A 16,926-nucleotide genomic window follows, 5' to 3' on the forward strand; every position below is an offset into this window, starting at 1 on the left:
TTTAAACATGTGATATTTGTTTGGAAATAATAGAAATATATATATATATATATTTTTTTTTTTGAGGTATAAATTATATAAAACGTCATTTTATTTTTTTAAAGATTATCCATATATATTCTTAATAGAAATTTGAATAAAATCATCAAATGATGCTTTACTTAAAATGTAGCTTTAATTTTTTTAAAATTAAAAAATATTTTATTATATTTTATATAAAAATTTAAAAAAATTATAATAATTAGATAAAATGAATTGAGATCAACTCTAAATTCAATCGGCCTTAAAGCTTGCTCTGGGCATTGACGATATTCTACTAGATCGTAGGATTTGGATTCCATCACGTGTTTGCCGGAAGCTTTAATTTAAGATGGAATAAAGATAATCACAATAAGATTTAAAAATAATACTATATACAATCATGAAATGCATAAATTTCATGCAATCATTTTAAAAAAGAGTAAGAATTATTATTAAAAAATTAATATTCTTTTCATACGTGTCTCGTATATCTTTATTTTTTTTAAAGTGATTATGCGACGCTTGTATAGTCACTACTACAACTATCATTTTTCAATATTTAATTTAAAGTCAAATATATTATACCTGCGCCGGTTTCTAAAACTTTATTTTGCATAACAACCAATGCTTGAAGTTGGACGGAATAACTTAATTAAAACTGAAAACACATGCAAGGAATTAATGATTTATCTCTAACGTTTGATCCCTTTCTTTTTTGTTTGTTCCTAATATTTTTAATTAAAACAATAATAAAAAAGAAACACAAACAAATTATAGCTAAAATCTCAGTTTGAATTGGCCTTTTAATCCTCCTCAGGAAGTTCATAGGTAAGCGTCTGAAATGGTGAGTGTGGTTAGAAAATAAATCTATTGGTGACATTTTATTATTAGAAAATAATTTCAATTTTGCATAGTTGGTAGACAAAGATGAAACTGGCCAGGATTATAAGTTTAGAAGGGTCAAATATTTTTAGGATAGAATAAATAATTCAATTTAAGTTTTTTTTTATGAACATGATTATCAACAAAGTGATACAATATATAATTATGAGTTGCGTACACTTTCAGAGGAAACCGTTGCGTTCTGTGATACACTGCGTACAGATAGAGAGCAACCTTCAGATTTTTCTTCTTCCCAATATCTATGGGGAATCCCACCTTGCGCCCTTCAGTCTCTTGGTCTGTTTTTGGCATCCTTCCAATCATTTATGCCCTGTGCTTTTTTGTTTCCTCCGCCTATGCCATTAGCGGGAATGAGACGGACAGATTGGCCTTGCTTGAATTCAAGGCTAAGATAATCGATAAATCCGTCATGATTTTCGGTTCATGGAATGAAAACGTCCACTTCTGTCAATGGTATGGAGTTACTTGTGGTCGTCGACACCAAAGAGTCACACAGTTGCACCTAAAATCTCAGAAACTCGTGGGATCTGTATCAGCTTTCATTGGAAATTTGAGCTTTCTAAGGTCTCTAAGTCTCTCATACAATAGTTTGAGTCATGAAATCCCTCCAGAACTAGGCCGTTTGCATAGATTGCAGTACCTAGATTTGTACAATAATTCATTTGGTGGTAGAATTCCTACCAATATATCCAGTTGTTCAAGTCTCGAAGTTCTGTATCTTGGTAGGAACCAACTGGTTGGCGAAATTCCGGTCGCGCTTAACTCCTTGTCAAAGCTCCGAACATTTTCTGTAGATTACAACATATTAACGGGAAGAATCCCTACATTTCTTGGGAACCTGTCATCCCTTGAGGCACTTTCAGCAACATCCAATAATCTGGGTGGGAGTATCCCTGATGTTCTGGGACAACTTATGAATCTTGAAAATTTTTTTATTGGTGGAAATCGGCTTTCTGGTACCATCCCGCCTTCAATCTTCAATCTCTCTTCCATTAGAGAGTTTGACGTGGGACTTAATCATCAAATCCAAGGGAGTCTTCCGATGGACTTGGGCACAACTCTTTCTAATCTTCAAAGTTTTTCCATTGGATCTAACCAATTTACTGGAACCATTCCTCCTTCAATATCCAATGCCTCAAACATGGACAGACTTCAGTTCCAACAAAACAAACTTACCGGACGTGTTCCTTCTTTGGAAAATCTGCGTAGGCTTCGAATTTTGAGCATTGCCGATAACCACCTGGGAAGCGAGGGAACTGATGACTTGAATTTTCTTTGCTCATTGACCAATGCCACCAGCTTGGAGGTGTTGAATATAAATATCAACAATTTTGGTGGAATCTTACCGGAATGCATTGGTAACTTCTCATCTACTCTCAAAGTATTGTTCATGGATAACAATAATATAATTGGAAAGATTCCAAGCGGGATTGGAAATCTTGTCAACTTATATAACCTCAAGATGTGGAATAATCAATTGTCCGGTAACATTCCTACTAGTATTGGAAAGCTTCAGAGGCTAGAGGAATTGTCTATTTCTGGAAACAATCTCTCAGGCAATATCCCAGACTCTCTTGGAAATCTAACTATGTTATCTGGTCTACGATTACCGGACAACAATCTTCAAGGAAGCATCCCTTCAAGTCTTGGAAAATGTCAATTTTTGTCATTTTTAGATCTTTCTGAAAACAATTTGAGTGGTACCATACCACCTCAAGTCATTGGTCTCTCAACCTTGTCAATTTATCTTGATTTGTCCGAAAATGATTTCACAGGGACCCTTCCCATGGAAGTTGGAAATTTGAATAACCTAGGTGGATTGGCTTTCGAACATAACAGGTTATCTGGTGAAATTCCAAGGAGTCTTGGTAGATGTATTAAGCTGGAGTTTCTATACATCCGAGGAAACTTCTTCCAAGGGGCCGTTTTATCAACTTTCAGTTCTTTAAGAGGACTTCGACCGTTAGATCTTTCTCTAAACAATTTTTCAGGAAAAATTCCAGAATTTTTCGTGGGTCTCAACTCGTTGCAGCTTTTGAATTTATCTTACAACAATTTTGAAGGTCTCGTGCCTATACATGGTGTTTTCAAGAACTCAAGTGCAGCTTTAGTTGCAGGAAATACCCAACTGTGTGGGGGAATCCCCGAGATGCACTTGCCTAAATGCAACTTCCAAGAATCCGAGGAGACAAAGAAAACCTCAACCCTGAAATTAATAATCATCATAGTTTGTGGGGTTTCAGGCGTAATTTCTGTGCTGTCTTTTGTATTTGTTTGTTGGTTAAGAAAGAAAAGAAAAGAACCGACATCAAGTGCTTCAGAAAATTTGCTTTTGAATATGTCTTACCAAAGGCTTGTAAAAGCAACTAATGGTTTTTCTTCTGCAAATTTGCTTGGTGTGGGTAGTTTTGGATCCGTGTATAAAGGAATCCTCGATGATGAGAGTGGAAATATAATTGCTGTCAAGGTGCTCAATCTTCTGCGCCATGGAGCTTCTAAGAGCTTTCTTGCTGAGTGTGAGGCCTTGAGAAACATCAGACATCGAAATCTTGTAAAGGTGCTTACAATCTGTTCAAGTGTAGATTATCATGGCAATGATTTCAAGGCTCTAGTTTATGAGTTCATGGTCAATGGGAGTCTTGAGGATTGGTTGCATCCTACTTTGAAAGAAGACGAGGCATATCACGAACAAAGGATTCTGAATCTTTTACAGAGGTTGAATATTGCCATTGATGTCGCAAGCGCACTAGAATATCTCCATTATAACTGTGAAACACCAATTGTTCATTGTGACCTTAAGCCCAGTAATGTTCTTCTGGACGATGAAATGACTGGACACGTGGGCGACTTTGGGTTAGCAAGGTTCTCTCCTGAAACCACTTATCAGAACACTTCAACCAATCAGTCTAGCTCTATCGGCGTAAGAGGAACTATTGGTTACACTGCTCCAGGTGAAAAAAAAAAAATATATATATATATATATATATATATTTTCTATCATTCGTTTTGATCATATTCCTTCGTCGGATAACTAGTTAGTCTAGTTTTATTCAATATTTTTTTCATAAATAGTTGGTGTCAGTCCAAGCTTGATTTTCTTTTTTCTTTGTCCCTTTTTTTCCCGCTAACTGAAGTTCTTTATAAATTCTTAGCATGCATTCCTTTGTTATCATTTTCTTTTTTAATCATGATCACGTCAGGATTTATCACATGTCCAATTGCAGAGTATGGTACAGGAAATTGGGTGTCTACCTCCGGTGATGTGTACAGTTATGGCATCCTCTTATTAGAGATGTTCACTAAGAAGAAACCGACGGATAACATGTTCCAAGGCAACTTGAGTCTTAATGGTTTAGTCAAGGCAGCTTTACCTCAACGAGTTGTGGAGATTGCGGATCCAATCCTTTTCCAGGAAACAGGAGAGCAGACATCGGACAATGCTCGTCAAATCAGCAGTACAAGAAGAAACAAAATCAAGGAATGCTTGGTTTTGATATTTGGAATAGGAGTTGCTTGTTCTTCCGAACATCCAGAAGAACGGATGAACATCAGGGATGCTGTAACCAAACTCCATTTGGTCAGAAAAAGCTACCTGAAACTGGAACACATGGAGCCAACCGATCTACAAATAGACCCTTGATGTCCGCAGGTAATATTAGTGACTTTCAACAGTTAGGTTAGTACAGGTCGACAATAAGCTCAAACCATTTTGCCCTTCGGATGCGTGGTTAAGATGGTGGTCGAATGACATCCTCTCTTCATTTTGTTTACAGTAGTGTGGATTCTAATCTTAATTCAGGCAAAATAAATATGGAGGCTGCTAGAGAGTAACAAAAAGGCTGTAGCCCCCGTCTGCCTTGATAACTTCTCGCAGGCATTTTATCAGTGTTAGTATATTTGATCTCTTAAACACGAGGAGTTATAACTTTGGGCTGCATTGTTGAGGGATCCCTTTCTCTTATGTCCTTGCCCAGTTCACTCTTTTGTGTTCAAGCTGTCTTGCATGTATAGTGTAATTCTGAGTTTTACAGCCCCAACTGAAATGACTTAGTTAGGAGCACAGAAATATAAATCGCAAGGTATGTCTTGTACAGATAGCCATATACACAAACTGATGAATATTACAGGCAGATAAAAAGTGCTCTCACAACTTGACCTGCAATTTAGTTTATTCAGTTTCAAATTTCTTCAATCACGAGAAGGTCGGGGTAATCGCTTCCCAATTTCCTGCCAAAAGAAAATGAACAAATGGTCAGTCTTCTAGGTGCATACAGTTTTAACACCATGGATTCTACAGACATGACTACGCCAGGCCCCACTAGGAGACTACGCCAGGCCCCACTAGGAGCCTTGGCAGATGCTCAAACAAATCCGTCCACAAAATGTTTCACGTAAATCAACTTCTCTATAAAAAGAAATGGCAACTGGTGAAATGATGTATCTTTGTCTTTCTATTAGGAAAAAAGTACAATGTATTTAGAATTACAAGAAAATAAACAAATACTTAAGATGAATCTAGCGTAGCACAGAAGAAAAACACCATTAAAACCTCTCCACAATCTCATTTATGTTGTATCAACTTAACATCGCTGACCACGGCTCCAAACAGATATTCTTTCTTATTCAAGAAGAAACAGTCCTAGGCCGTCAATGTAAAAAATACCTCAAACAGCTGATTTATATTATCTGCAGTCTTTGCAGATGTCTCAATAAAAAACATTCCATTCTTCTCTGCATAGTCAATGCCATCCTGCAAGACCGAAAAGGGGATTTTATACAACTGAAAAGTAAATGTTAGTTTGCAAGTATACAGAATGCTTGAAACGGAGAATGCACTCACCTGAACTGGTACTTCCCGCTTTTCCTGAAGATCGGCTTTGTTACCAACTAAGGCCATGACTATATCAGGGCTTCCATGTTTTTGTAGCTCCTGTAAAATATCACATTCTTCAATTGTTTCGAAAATCAAATTTCAACTGCGACCATAGGAACTAATTACCAACAAAATCTATGCATGCACATCTTTCTGGCCAGAGATGCCATCTATAAGCATTTAGCACTCATAGCACACTGAACAGATGACAACCCAATTATACTGGAGTAAGCTATAGTTTTATTTCCTTTTTTTCACTACAGCTCTTGCAACTCCTAGAGAATCTGATAAGTCCAACGTTTTCAATGGATTATCATCATCAGCAAGTCAATCTCTGCTGCCATTTAAAAGGCAAAGCCAAGCCATCACTTAACAATTTCACATATTTGAAGCCACTTGAGCCCTCAAAAATAACAACACTTTCATCTTGAGACAGGTGAACCTAGGTTTTCAGTAGCATGCTGATGAGGGCTTTACAACATATTCTCAGAGTCATCTTTCACTGTTTTGTTTTTTATAAAAAAATTATAAATAAATCAGATTGAACTGCAAATAGGAAAAACTGGGTGCAATCGGTCAAAATATCACTGCAACCCTACAAGATAAATTAAAAATCAGAGGAAAAAAACTCTGAGCGTAGCTTGAGGTTCTAGGAGAGAATTTCTAAACCAAATAATTCATATAAAAAAAAAAAGTGAACCAACTAGAATAAGATATTTATGATATAGGTGATTGGTGAACAATGAATATCCATATTCACACAACCTCTATCAACAATAAGAACTGACCCAGTTAGTCAGCCTAATTCCCAACTTGAGGTATTGCAACCATGACCAAGCAACCTCATTATGAAGAAATTTAAGTAATACATGGAGAGATGTCAAGATCGTATTCAGGCGGTTTGTGAAGCATCAACGGGTTTTCCCACTAAGAAACTCCAATCGAAATTCATGCATTGCTGTGCACAGGCAACATTAGACTGATTTCATTTTCACAATAATTACTGTATGCATAACATGTAATTTCTCTGACCAGTCAGGGTCTCCACTTAACACACCCACAAAAAAAAAAACGTTATTTGTACTGCTACATTTAATCTCACAAAAGGTCACCATGTATGATTACTTCACCAGATCCTTTTATTCTATAAGGTTTGCTATAAAGGATGTTAGGAGCTGAACATTAATGTCCCATCGTGAAGGTCATTTCTCACCTTGTAAAAAGGTTATCATAATTTTATCCTTTTCACCATAAAATTTTGCAAGAAAAAAATAACTTATCATGAGTTGTAAATAATTAACAAAACATTATGATTAATCCTAAGTAATCCCTGAAAAGTCTACCTTAACCCAATATTGTGCTTTGGTGAATGACTCTGGGCTAGTTATATCATACACAATAACTGCAACTGCAGCACCTCGGTAGTAAAGTGGTGCCAATGCTGCATATCTGAACAAGACACAATCACAATCAATAATCTCCTGCTAAAATTGGTATGCAAGGGCAAGAGACATATGGGGTAAATTTCCAACAGAAATAAGGACAACATAAAATGAACTTTTGTTACAATATTCAGAATTTTAACTATTTTATACATTTAAGCATATCTGACTAACAGTACCTCTCCTGTCCAGCAGTGTCCCATATTTCAAACTTAACTGTTGTGGAGTCTTGCAAAGCTATTGTCTGTGATAAGAATGAAGCTCCAACAGTTACCTGAAATATTTAAACCAACAAATGTAAACGCATCAGAAATTAACTATATGGCTAGGAGGAAGGATAAACAGCCATACATGTTCACGTAGAACATGGTAGGTTTCTAGTTTTATTTTTTTGATCAGTCAGGTTGACAAAAAATTACTTTAAAAAATGTTGGCTTGTATCATTAGTATGGTGGATAGCATACTCCTTACCTTGGATGTTGGGTCAAACTGACCGCGAACAAAGCGAAGAACAATACAGCTTTTACCAACACCAGAGTCGCCTAATAATACCAGCTACACCAAACCATATAATTGAAAGGTTAGTTACATTCATTTGTAAAAGGTTTAAAGACAAGATTGTTGGTGAGTTCACAAAGTCATTTAGGTTTCATCCAACCCTTTCCCTTTCCCCTTCCCCAGAAATGAACAGATTGGAAGACAACAAGACCCCTCCCTTTGCAACTATGTCTGTGTACTACATTGTAAACCATCTAAGAATCATGAAGCTGAAACATGCAACCAACAGCATATAGCCAAGTATTTACAAAATTTATGCAAAATTATTTTTATAATAGAATTTTTGTTCTCACCTCAACTCATATAAACTCTCATACAAACTAATTGGGGTCAACACCACACATCGTTTTTCAGCTAATTGGATCCAAACACATAAATAGGTTACATCCATCACAACGATGCTTCTGGGGAAGTTTAAAACCTGGACATAACCATTATCACTTCGAAAGGTAGAAAGGAGTGCTAAGCAAACCAATCCACGTTTCACCAACAAGACATATGCATCAGTTTATGTCCACAAATTAACGCATTAAGTCTGTTTCAAAGGACCTTTGTTAAATAAAATAAGTTTGAAAGATCCAAAATAAAACCTAAGAAGATGCCCTATTCATTCAATAGTTGGCTCAACCACACCAATTGCGAATTGTCAAGAACACAACAACAGTATATATACAAATTGACAAAAATATTTAGAAGCTATGAGTTGACCAAAACAAGTCTTTAGAAGATTCGCCTCTAAAAAAAGTACCTTCACCCGAAGATTTTTTGGGTCCAGCACTCCGCTATTCTCAGAATTGAGGCCGGTCAACCGCCCGGGAGTCCTATCTACAAACATTAAGCCCCTCGAATCAATAAAACTCAACCGAAATCTCCCATAAGGGCGCCTAACAAGTCACTTAATGAAAATCGCCCTATCGAAAACCCATATTTCGGCACTCGCCTTGATTATAGCGCATAAATTAAATAAATCAACCAAACTCCGATAAGAATTTACAAATTCGGCTACAATTTTTTAAAATTAAAATAGGATTTCCGATTCAATCAATCTGAACCAGTGAAGTGAAAACCCTAGAAATACAGGGGACAGAATCAAATATCTGCATACGAGTATTACCTGGAAGAGAGGAAGAGCAACCCATGGCTAGCAGAAACTGTACGTTTAATGGGAATACTATATGCGTGCAATTAGGGTTAATGGCTGGAGAGGAGTATTAGATTTAGGTGAGAAAGTACTCTGCAGTAGGGGACAGATGGCTTATTTGTGGAATTAAAACTAAAACTTCGTTAATGGCTGCTAAACTCGCACCCCATTTCATAACGGTACCGTAGCAAAATAGGGAACAAAAAAATTAAAATTGGTTAATTATTTTTTATATTTTGGGTTATATCTTGGTTTGATAATTTCTAAAATCTAAATAAATCAGAAAAGAGCTGATTAACGATTGGATAACATGTTCGCAATTACAATATCATTCAGAATAATTTGCGATTCTTGGAATGTTCACTTCTTTTTAATTACACTAGTTAAGGGCAACGTGCGCTGCACGTATGCCCAGTTGTCTACTATTAAATATTGTAAGATATATAATAGGCAGTAAAATATGATCAATTTCAGATAGAATCATCGTGTAAAGTAAATCATCATATTATCACAAGCAGCATATAAATAAGGATTTTTAACTAAATCATTTCATTTTTTGGCTTCGTTTGGTTACCAAACTCCTCTCAACTCATCTCAACTCATCATTACAACTTTTTCAAATTCCAACACAAAATATAATAAACAATTCAACTTTTTCAAATCCTAAAATAATAATAATATTAAAAAATAATATTCTAATAATATTTTATCATCTCAACTCAACTCAACTCAACTCACTTCAACATCCAAACACAACCAAATCTCATATTATAAACCCTAATATCAATGCTTATATCCAATAATATTTTTACGAATTCCAGATAAAAGAATATATAATGAAAATCTTGGATCTTGTTAGGCAGCAAACTCAAGAATTGAATGCATTTAAATGAAATGTAACATCCATAAGCAAATTAAGATTATTTCTTTTACTAAAAATAAAATATTATTTGGTTAACCTTACCAAAATCTCTTGTTTAAAATACTAATGTTTCTATAATATTAAAAAATAATATTCTAACAATATTTTATTTAACTTTTAATTTTCATTTCAACTAATCTCATCTCAATTAGGATCTAAGCTATCAAAAAAAAAAAACCTCAATATCCAAACTCACCTAATCAGCAAAAGAGCAAAAACGTAAGAGAACCGGATTTGATGAGAAAAAAGGAAAAAAATGAGAGAGATAAATTAATAAGAACATTGTTCATCCCTTACTTATTTTCAAATAAAAGTCTATTTGAAAATAGATTTTATTCCAAAATTTTCATATCATATCATATCTCATTTTTAAACATAATTGAAATACAAAATTTTAAAAATAATCATTACAACTTTCTCAAAATTTCAAATTTCAAATAAAATATAATTTATCTTTTTAAATTTTAAAATAAAAATAATATTATAAAATTATAATCTAAGTGTCTGATAATATTTTAATTTTATAATATTTTTTATTTAACTCTTTCTCTCTTTCAATTATTTTTTATAAAATTTCATCTCATCTAACTCTCTCCAACATTATATAAATTTTCAGAGAAGGAAAAAATTAAAAATGTTCTAATATATATTAACATATTCTAGACCATATTATTTAACACTACAAATAATGTTAAATTATTGCGTTAGTTCAAAGGCAGTTTAGCTTTTAATTTAAAAATACAAACCAGATCATCTTAATTTACTTCAAAAGTTTTCATAACTCTTTTTAATATTATTAAAACAGAAACACTATAAAAAATAATAACAATAAAAAGTATTAATTTATTTAACATTTTCACATTTGGGTAAATAAAATAGTAATAATGACATATTATATTTTTAAATTATTAAGAAGTTATAATTTATTTCCTTATGAAAATTTGTAATTATACTAACCAATCTACTATTATTACTCTTAATAATTATAGTTAGATGCGCATGTTGTATATTTGTTATTTTCAAAATAAATATATAATGTGTCAGTTTTAAAATTCAAAACTACAGTGGTAAGTATTAAATAATTTAATCATATATTTTATAAAATTTCATCCTTTACATTTAAAAAAAGGTAATGATAGGGTTACTACCCTATTACTACCCAATTACTACTCATAGTTAATTTCAAGTTTTTTATTTTTTTATCATTTTCTTTGAAATATTTTTTTAATATCCTTAATCGAAAAAATTAAAAAAATATATAATTTTATTAATAATCACTTCCTTAACCATTAAGTAAAATAAAAAATTTAAAAAAAAAATCAAATATAAAAAGAGTAGTAAATGAGTAGTAGGAGAGTAGTAATCCTATCATTTTCCTTTAAAAAAAATTAAACAAACTATAGTACATTAAAAATATAGATCTACCTCAAATAGTGTAATTAATTTCAAGTTAATTAATAAACTATTCAATTTATTCAAAAATGAAAAAAAAATATTTAAGTTTATTTCTTAATAAATCATTAAACAAAAACCATTAATAAAAGAAAAAAATTAGATTTATACTGAAACTGTAACAATTCAATTCAATATTTACATAATTCAAAATTAAAGGAAATAAAACATAATAAAGACACAATGCTCCTATCAATAAAATAAAATTAAATAAAATTAAAAAATTAATTAAAAAAAAAAAAACAGAGCCGCGGCGGCTTGGATTCGTCGCGGCGGTTAACGGCGACACGATAGGACCTGATATTGGAAGGGGAGGAACGCCGGACGGAGGGGAAGAGAATGGGTGGGGCGGTGTTGGCCACGCCGGCGTGTGGCGGAGCACTGGAGGCGACGAAGAATCAGACGGGCCGCGGCTTCGATTCGCTCGTGGCGGCCAACGGCAGCACGAGAGGGGCTGAGATTGGAAGGGAATGGACGCCGGTCGGAGGGGAAGAGAATGAGAGCGGTGGTGTCGAGCACAACGGCGTGCGGCGGCGCACCGTAGCAGATGAAGAAATGAACGGGGGAGAGGGGAGGAGGGGCTCGCGTGCGGGAGAGACAAGGGCAAAATGGGAAAATTCTCAGTGGCAAAACCGTAGATTTGGAATAACATTAAGGGTAAAATTGGAAAAAAAATATTAGACGAAAACACTGTTACAGACCTCTTCGCGCTTTATATATAAGTAGATATTTGTGATTCATAATTGATCCAATTTTTTTTTATATACAAAACTTATTTTAATTGTTAAAAATAATAATAAAAATCTCTTGCATCTGAATATATATATATTTTTTATAGAATAAAATATATTTATAATCGTGAATTATAAAATATTGTATAATCGTTTAAAAAAAAATTAAATATAAAATTTATATAAAAAAAATTAATTTTTTAATAATAAAATTAATTTTTTTTAAATAATAATATTATATTTACGTACTTCACAATTATATATAAAATTATTTTTTTTAATACCGGCCGACAGCTACGGAAAATTGAGTAATATAAAGCTGAATTGTGGTCGGAAATTGAAAGTAAATTGGCCCAACTTTGCAAGAGCCCAAAAATCGCAGAACAACCGAGATAAAATTTATTCACGGAATCCAGCCCATATTTTTTTTGGGCAAGTAATCCAGACCATATTGCTGTCATATATACATGGAAAGCCTGTCTTTTATGTTAGATGCTAAGGAATTAATGATTCGGAGTCGTTAGCCGGGCCTTATTCTCGAGCCATTGAGATATAATAAAGGTCCGTTTAGATAGAGAGGTGATATGAAATTATCTTATTTTATTTTATTTCATCTTATTTAATTTAATTTTAATTAATAATTTTATTACTATTCATAAACATTATCAACTCATCTCATCTTTCTATCTAAACGGGTCTATTTTTCTTTTATTAAGTCTTGAACTTGTGGATCGGATCTACTTATAGGATCTGTCAATTGAGAGGCTGATCCTAATTTGGAGGTTACGTTAATCATGGTGGAGACCTAACTGTCACCTAGCTAGCTAGCTAATTAAGATCAGTTAAACCATGATGATCATATATAAAACTAAGTGGCTGCTTAATTGTTAAGACAAGCAAACGTAATTAAATGCCATAATTTCTAATTTTGGGGGATATTATATACTTTGCCAGGCCCCCATCAAATTATTATTATTATTATTATTAATTCATTTTACAACTTAATTAGTCATGCATGACCAATTAATTTATAATATATACTGACGTTGTCTGTCAGTTTACCCCTAAACCTTAAACAAATAATATTATTGCAATATTTCGTGACCAAAAGCAATTTTAATCCTCTCAAGTTCATTCTTGACTTTTATTTTACGTCGACCTAACGGTACTAACTACTACTACGTCTGATCACTAGTTCATGAAGTAGTACTTCTTGCGACGACTTAATAAACAAGCATCCGTGTTTTGTCGTCGAAAAAATCAGCTTTTTTCTTGTAGTAGTAGTGGACCGTGTCAATACATGATTAATATAAGGAAAAGCAGCTAGCTAGATATATATATAGGTAGCTCAAATAATAATAATAATAAATGCATATATATATATATATATATATATATATATGTTTGCTGGGTGATACTTGAAGCTCACTGATAAGACTAAACAACTTACCAGGGAACACACCCATCTGAAGTTTGGAGGTAATTGGGGTCCATTTTTGGGCAATATCATTAACTTTGAATTAAGCATTTTTGACAGCTTGTCTTCGATCCATACCTGTAAGCTGCTTCATCACATCACTATCTTTTCAAAACCCAATCTTTAAGCTGTAGATCACGACGTTGCTGGCCTCATCTACATCATAATATTATCACCGAATCTCTTGTGTCTACTACACGTTTGCATTTATATATAAATCTTCTTCCTCCCAATGTATACATATATGCTTTCTTTTTTGGGATGCGTTTCAACCAGCTAATTATAGCTTAATTAGTACTGATTTTAGAAACTAAATTAATGAGAATATATAATATTTGCCAAAAAAAAAAAAACACGTCTAACATTTTCAAATTAATGGCCGGATAGTACTGATCTAGCTAACAATATTGTCACAACGACTATATATATATATATATATATATATATATATATATATTTAGTAGTTTTGGATGCATTTTACCTAACTCGATCGATGTAGTGGTGGAGTTTCTGGTGATAATCTGATCACCAGCTATTACGCACTTATAATTTATACCATAGTGGTAGGATGCCTATCATATCATTCATAGAGGTAGAAGCTGGATGTCATATCCATGGGCAATTTATAATCATCTCTTACGCCTTTCGTGATCTGTTTTGACCAAATATTGCTGAAATCTGGTGCATGCAAAAATTTTCGGGACCACTTTGAAATGGTTTGGCAAAACGATAAAGACTTTTAATTTGTATGTACCTAAAATATTATATATATATATATATATATTTGATAATTTCTAAGAGTACTAAACATATATATATATATATATATATATATAGCTGCAATTCCATTGACTTCATGAGTCTTTAATTCGCTGGTTGTTGATCTTTAATTAAGGGTCAAATACTGCAAAAAATAAAAATTGTAATTAAATTAATATAGTACTGTACGTACGTTTCGTCTTAGTACCATAATTAATATTACTTAAATTGCTAACCAGTCAATTTCTGTCGTAATTACCTGATGATCACGTACATTGGTTAATTGGTTTAAGTTTTAACACATCGGCCAGCCATATTCCATCTGAAAACATTTATGGCCACAAAAAGAAGGTATAAGCATGCATGCAGTACTTTTTTTGCTACAAATGTAAGATTGCATTGGTTTTGAGTCATGGGTAGCAATAATATATATATATATTTATATATATATTATATATAAAGAGCCAGTAGTATTTTCAAACCAGGCTTTAGAACTGGAAACAAAGACAACGACTGGACGAAGGAGAAAGTACTGCATGTCGAGTACTGTCATGCATGCATGGCCATTTTATTTTTTTTGAAACTCGATCGAGCGAGCAGGAGGCCGGGCATGATGCTAAAACGTGGAGGGGATATTTGGAGTTGTTGATTAGACTTATCCACTTTCCAGGGAACATCCGGCCTTTATGTGAATTAGGTTTGAATTAAACAAATGGGTCCTAATTTTAGATCTGATTATATTATTTTTTCCTGCACATTTTATAAGGGTAGTTCTTATTTTTTGTACTTGTACAAATAGTTTGGTTGCTGCAGGATTTAGTCTTGAAGAATTCCAGTATTTATAGTCATTTTTTAGTATTTATTATGCATTTTATTGATGTAATTGTTTAAAATAATTATTTTATATTAAAAAAATAATACAATCAATCACATTAATAAAATACGTAAAAAAATACACAAAAATAATTACACATAAAATTTTTGTTATAATATTGTAGAGGGCCGGGCTTAATTAGTATCAATCGTACATATCTCGGAGATAAATAACACAGTACTACTGGGAGAAAGAATATCAGTACGTTTAATTGATCACGTTTGTCTAATATTGGTAATACGTAACGTACACATGCATGCATATGTACGTACTATATATATGGCCGGGAAAGATAAATTAATTGTTTTCCTTATTTATTTATTTAAATTTTTATAAACAATTATGTGTAGCTTTGCTTTGAGGCTACTTTATCTGCCGTTTAAGACTATTAGCATTAGATTTATTATTTTTATCTTTAAAATTTAATAAAAAATACATATTTTTTATAAATTTAAAATTTCTCTATCTATAACCACACATTGTATTAGCTATTGAATTCATCAAAATAATAATAAATTATTACTTTATTAATAATTAAATTTTTAATTTATTTTTTTTCATATTTTACAATTACACTAACTATATGTTAATTAATAATTTAATTTGATACTTAAATTATTATTTCTTAAATTAAATATATTGTAGCTCAAAATTAGAAAATAATAATTTAAATAAATAAAATAATGATTATAGAGTATGAATAATGAGTCTTTAAATTTGAAGATGAAGAAAAATTTATTTTAACTAAAAGCTTGATATTTGAGCATATGGTAAATCCAATGTCAAGATTTTAAAGCCAAAATTATTAAATTTTAAAGATTTGACTCATTTGATGAGTCCAATACTAATGTTTTAAGTAACATCACTTCAAGTGACCATTGGATTAAATTAGTTTTATTATACTTTTCAATTTTTTATTTAAATTTTTTATTATTTTTAAATATTTTTAAAATATATAAAAAAATAGTAATATACTAATAATTATTTATTTAATTATTAAATTAAAAAAATTAAACATAAAATGTTAAAATGGGAGAAGTACTAATTAAAGATCTTCTCACAATAATTCAGTCACAGTACTGGTGCATGTGGTTCTTTCCGCAATTAAAGAAGAACATAAAATTCCACTGCTATGACAGCTATATGTCATTGAGCACCCTGTCGCACGTGTCGAGCTTTGAAATTAATGGTCCCACGTCCAGGGAATTGGCCTTGACCTCTCGTGCTGCTCAAATGCCTCGATCACGTTTATACGACGATGCGCCCACGTGAAGAGTGAAAAAGATGAATCAAAAGTATCTATCCTATCTTATCATTTTGTTGTTTTTTTCAAAGGTAAAATCTCAATCATCTGATACGAAAAAAATAAAATCTAAAAAGTTATATCATGAAGATTTTGAAGAATTTTTATTGAATAATAATGACTTGCTCGTAATGATTTTTTTTTTTTTTTTTAGTATCTCTAGATAATCATGTAGCTAGGTGTAATATTGCTCCAAGGCACGAATCCAAGATTTATATAAAGATTAAAAGATTACTTAAAAATTGGTATAAGTATATTATAGGAAGTTTTTAAGTTTGGATGTAAAATAAAAAATAAAAGCATTTAACATGCCAATTAATCTCAATATTTTTTCAACAAATAAAAATTATTAATTATCACATTCCTTCTCAATATATATAGACTAGCAAATAATTTATGAGAAAGTCTTTTGTTTCAAAACCTTATCTCAACAATATTAAAAGTTGAAAAAATTCGTTCAATTTATTTTT

At 32.2% G+C, this 16,926-nt stretch overlaps 2 protein-coding genes across 2 annotated transcripts; one reads left to right on the forward strand and one right to left on the reverse strand.

Moving 5' to 3' along the window:
• The first annotated feature begins 1,165 nt into the window (after window positions 1-1,165).
• Window positions 1,166-4,659, forward strand: LOC109016118 (probable LRR receptor-like serine/threonine-protein kinase At3g47570). The gene is made up of 2 exons (XM_035691584.1): window positions 1,166-3,875; window positions 4,149-4,659. Exons 1-2 carry the CDS (start codon window positions 1,166-1,168, stop codon window positions 4,562-4,564), a joined length of 3,126 nt encoding a protein of 1,041 aa, XP_035547477.1. The 3' UTR covers window positions 4,565-4,659.
• Window positions 4,660-4,752: 93 nt separating this feature from the next.
• LOC108992764 (ras-related protein RABF1) lies at window positions 4,753-9,095 on the reverse strand. Its single transcript, XM_018967403.2, has 8 exons — window positions 8,912-9,095; window positions 8,546-8,622; window positions 7,711-7,794; window positions 7,419-7,513; window positions 7,141-7,246; window positions 5,765-5,854; window positions 5,588-5,674; window positions 4,753-5,151 (listed from the first exon to the last, which is right to left on the reverse strand). Exons 1-8 carry the CDS (start codon window positions 8,934-8,936, stop codon window positions 5,113-5,115), a joined length of 603 nt encoding a protein of 200 aa, XP_018822948.1. The 5' UTR covers window positions 8,937-9,095; the 3' UTR covers window positions 4,753-5,112.
• Window positions 9,096-16,926: the final 7,831 nt, after the last annotated feature.

Source organism: Juglans regia, chromosome 7, assembly GCF_001411555.2.
Source record: "Juglans regia cultivar Chandler chromosome 7, Walnut 2.0, whole genome shotgun sequence".
In the NCBI taxonomy this organism is placed as follows: Eukaryota; Viridiplantae; Streptophyta; class Magnoliopsida; order Fagales; family Juglandaceae; genus Juglans; species Juglans regia.

What these genes read in the sequence shown, in the direction of transcription:
- LOC109016118 (XM_035691584.1), top strand. Translation starts at nt 1,166, where the DNA reads ATGGGGAATCCCACCTTGCGCCCTTCAGTCTCTTGGTCTGTTTTTGGC. An exon ending in TATTGGTTACACTGCTCCAG is followed by an intron (nt 3,876 to 4,148) that starts GTGAAAAAAAAA and finishes GTCCAATTGCAG; the next exon opens with AGTATGGTACAGGAAATTGG.
- LOC108992764 (XM_018967403.2), bottom strand. Translation starts at nt 8,936, where the DNA reads ATGGGTTGCTCTTCCTCTCTTCCAG. An exon ending in TTGCTCTTCCTCTCTTCCAG is followed by an intron (nt 8,623 to 8,911) that starts GTAATACTCGTA and finishes TAATGTTTGTAG; the next exon opens with ATAGGACTCCCGGGCGGTTG. An exon ending in AGCGGGAAGTACCAGTTCAG is followed by an intron (nt 5,675 to 5,764) that starts GTGAGTGCATTC and finishes TCGGTCTTGCAG; the next exon opens with GATGGCATTGACTATGCAGA.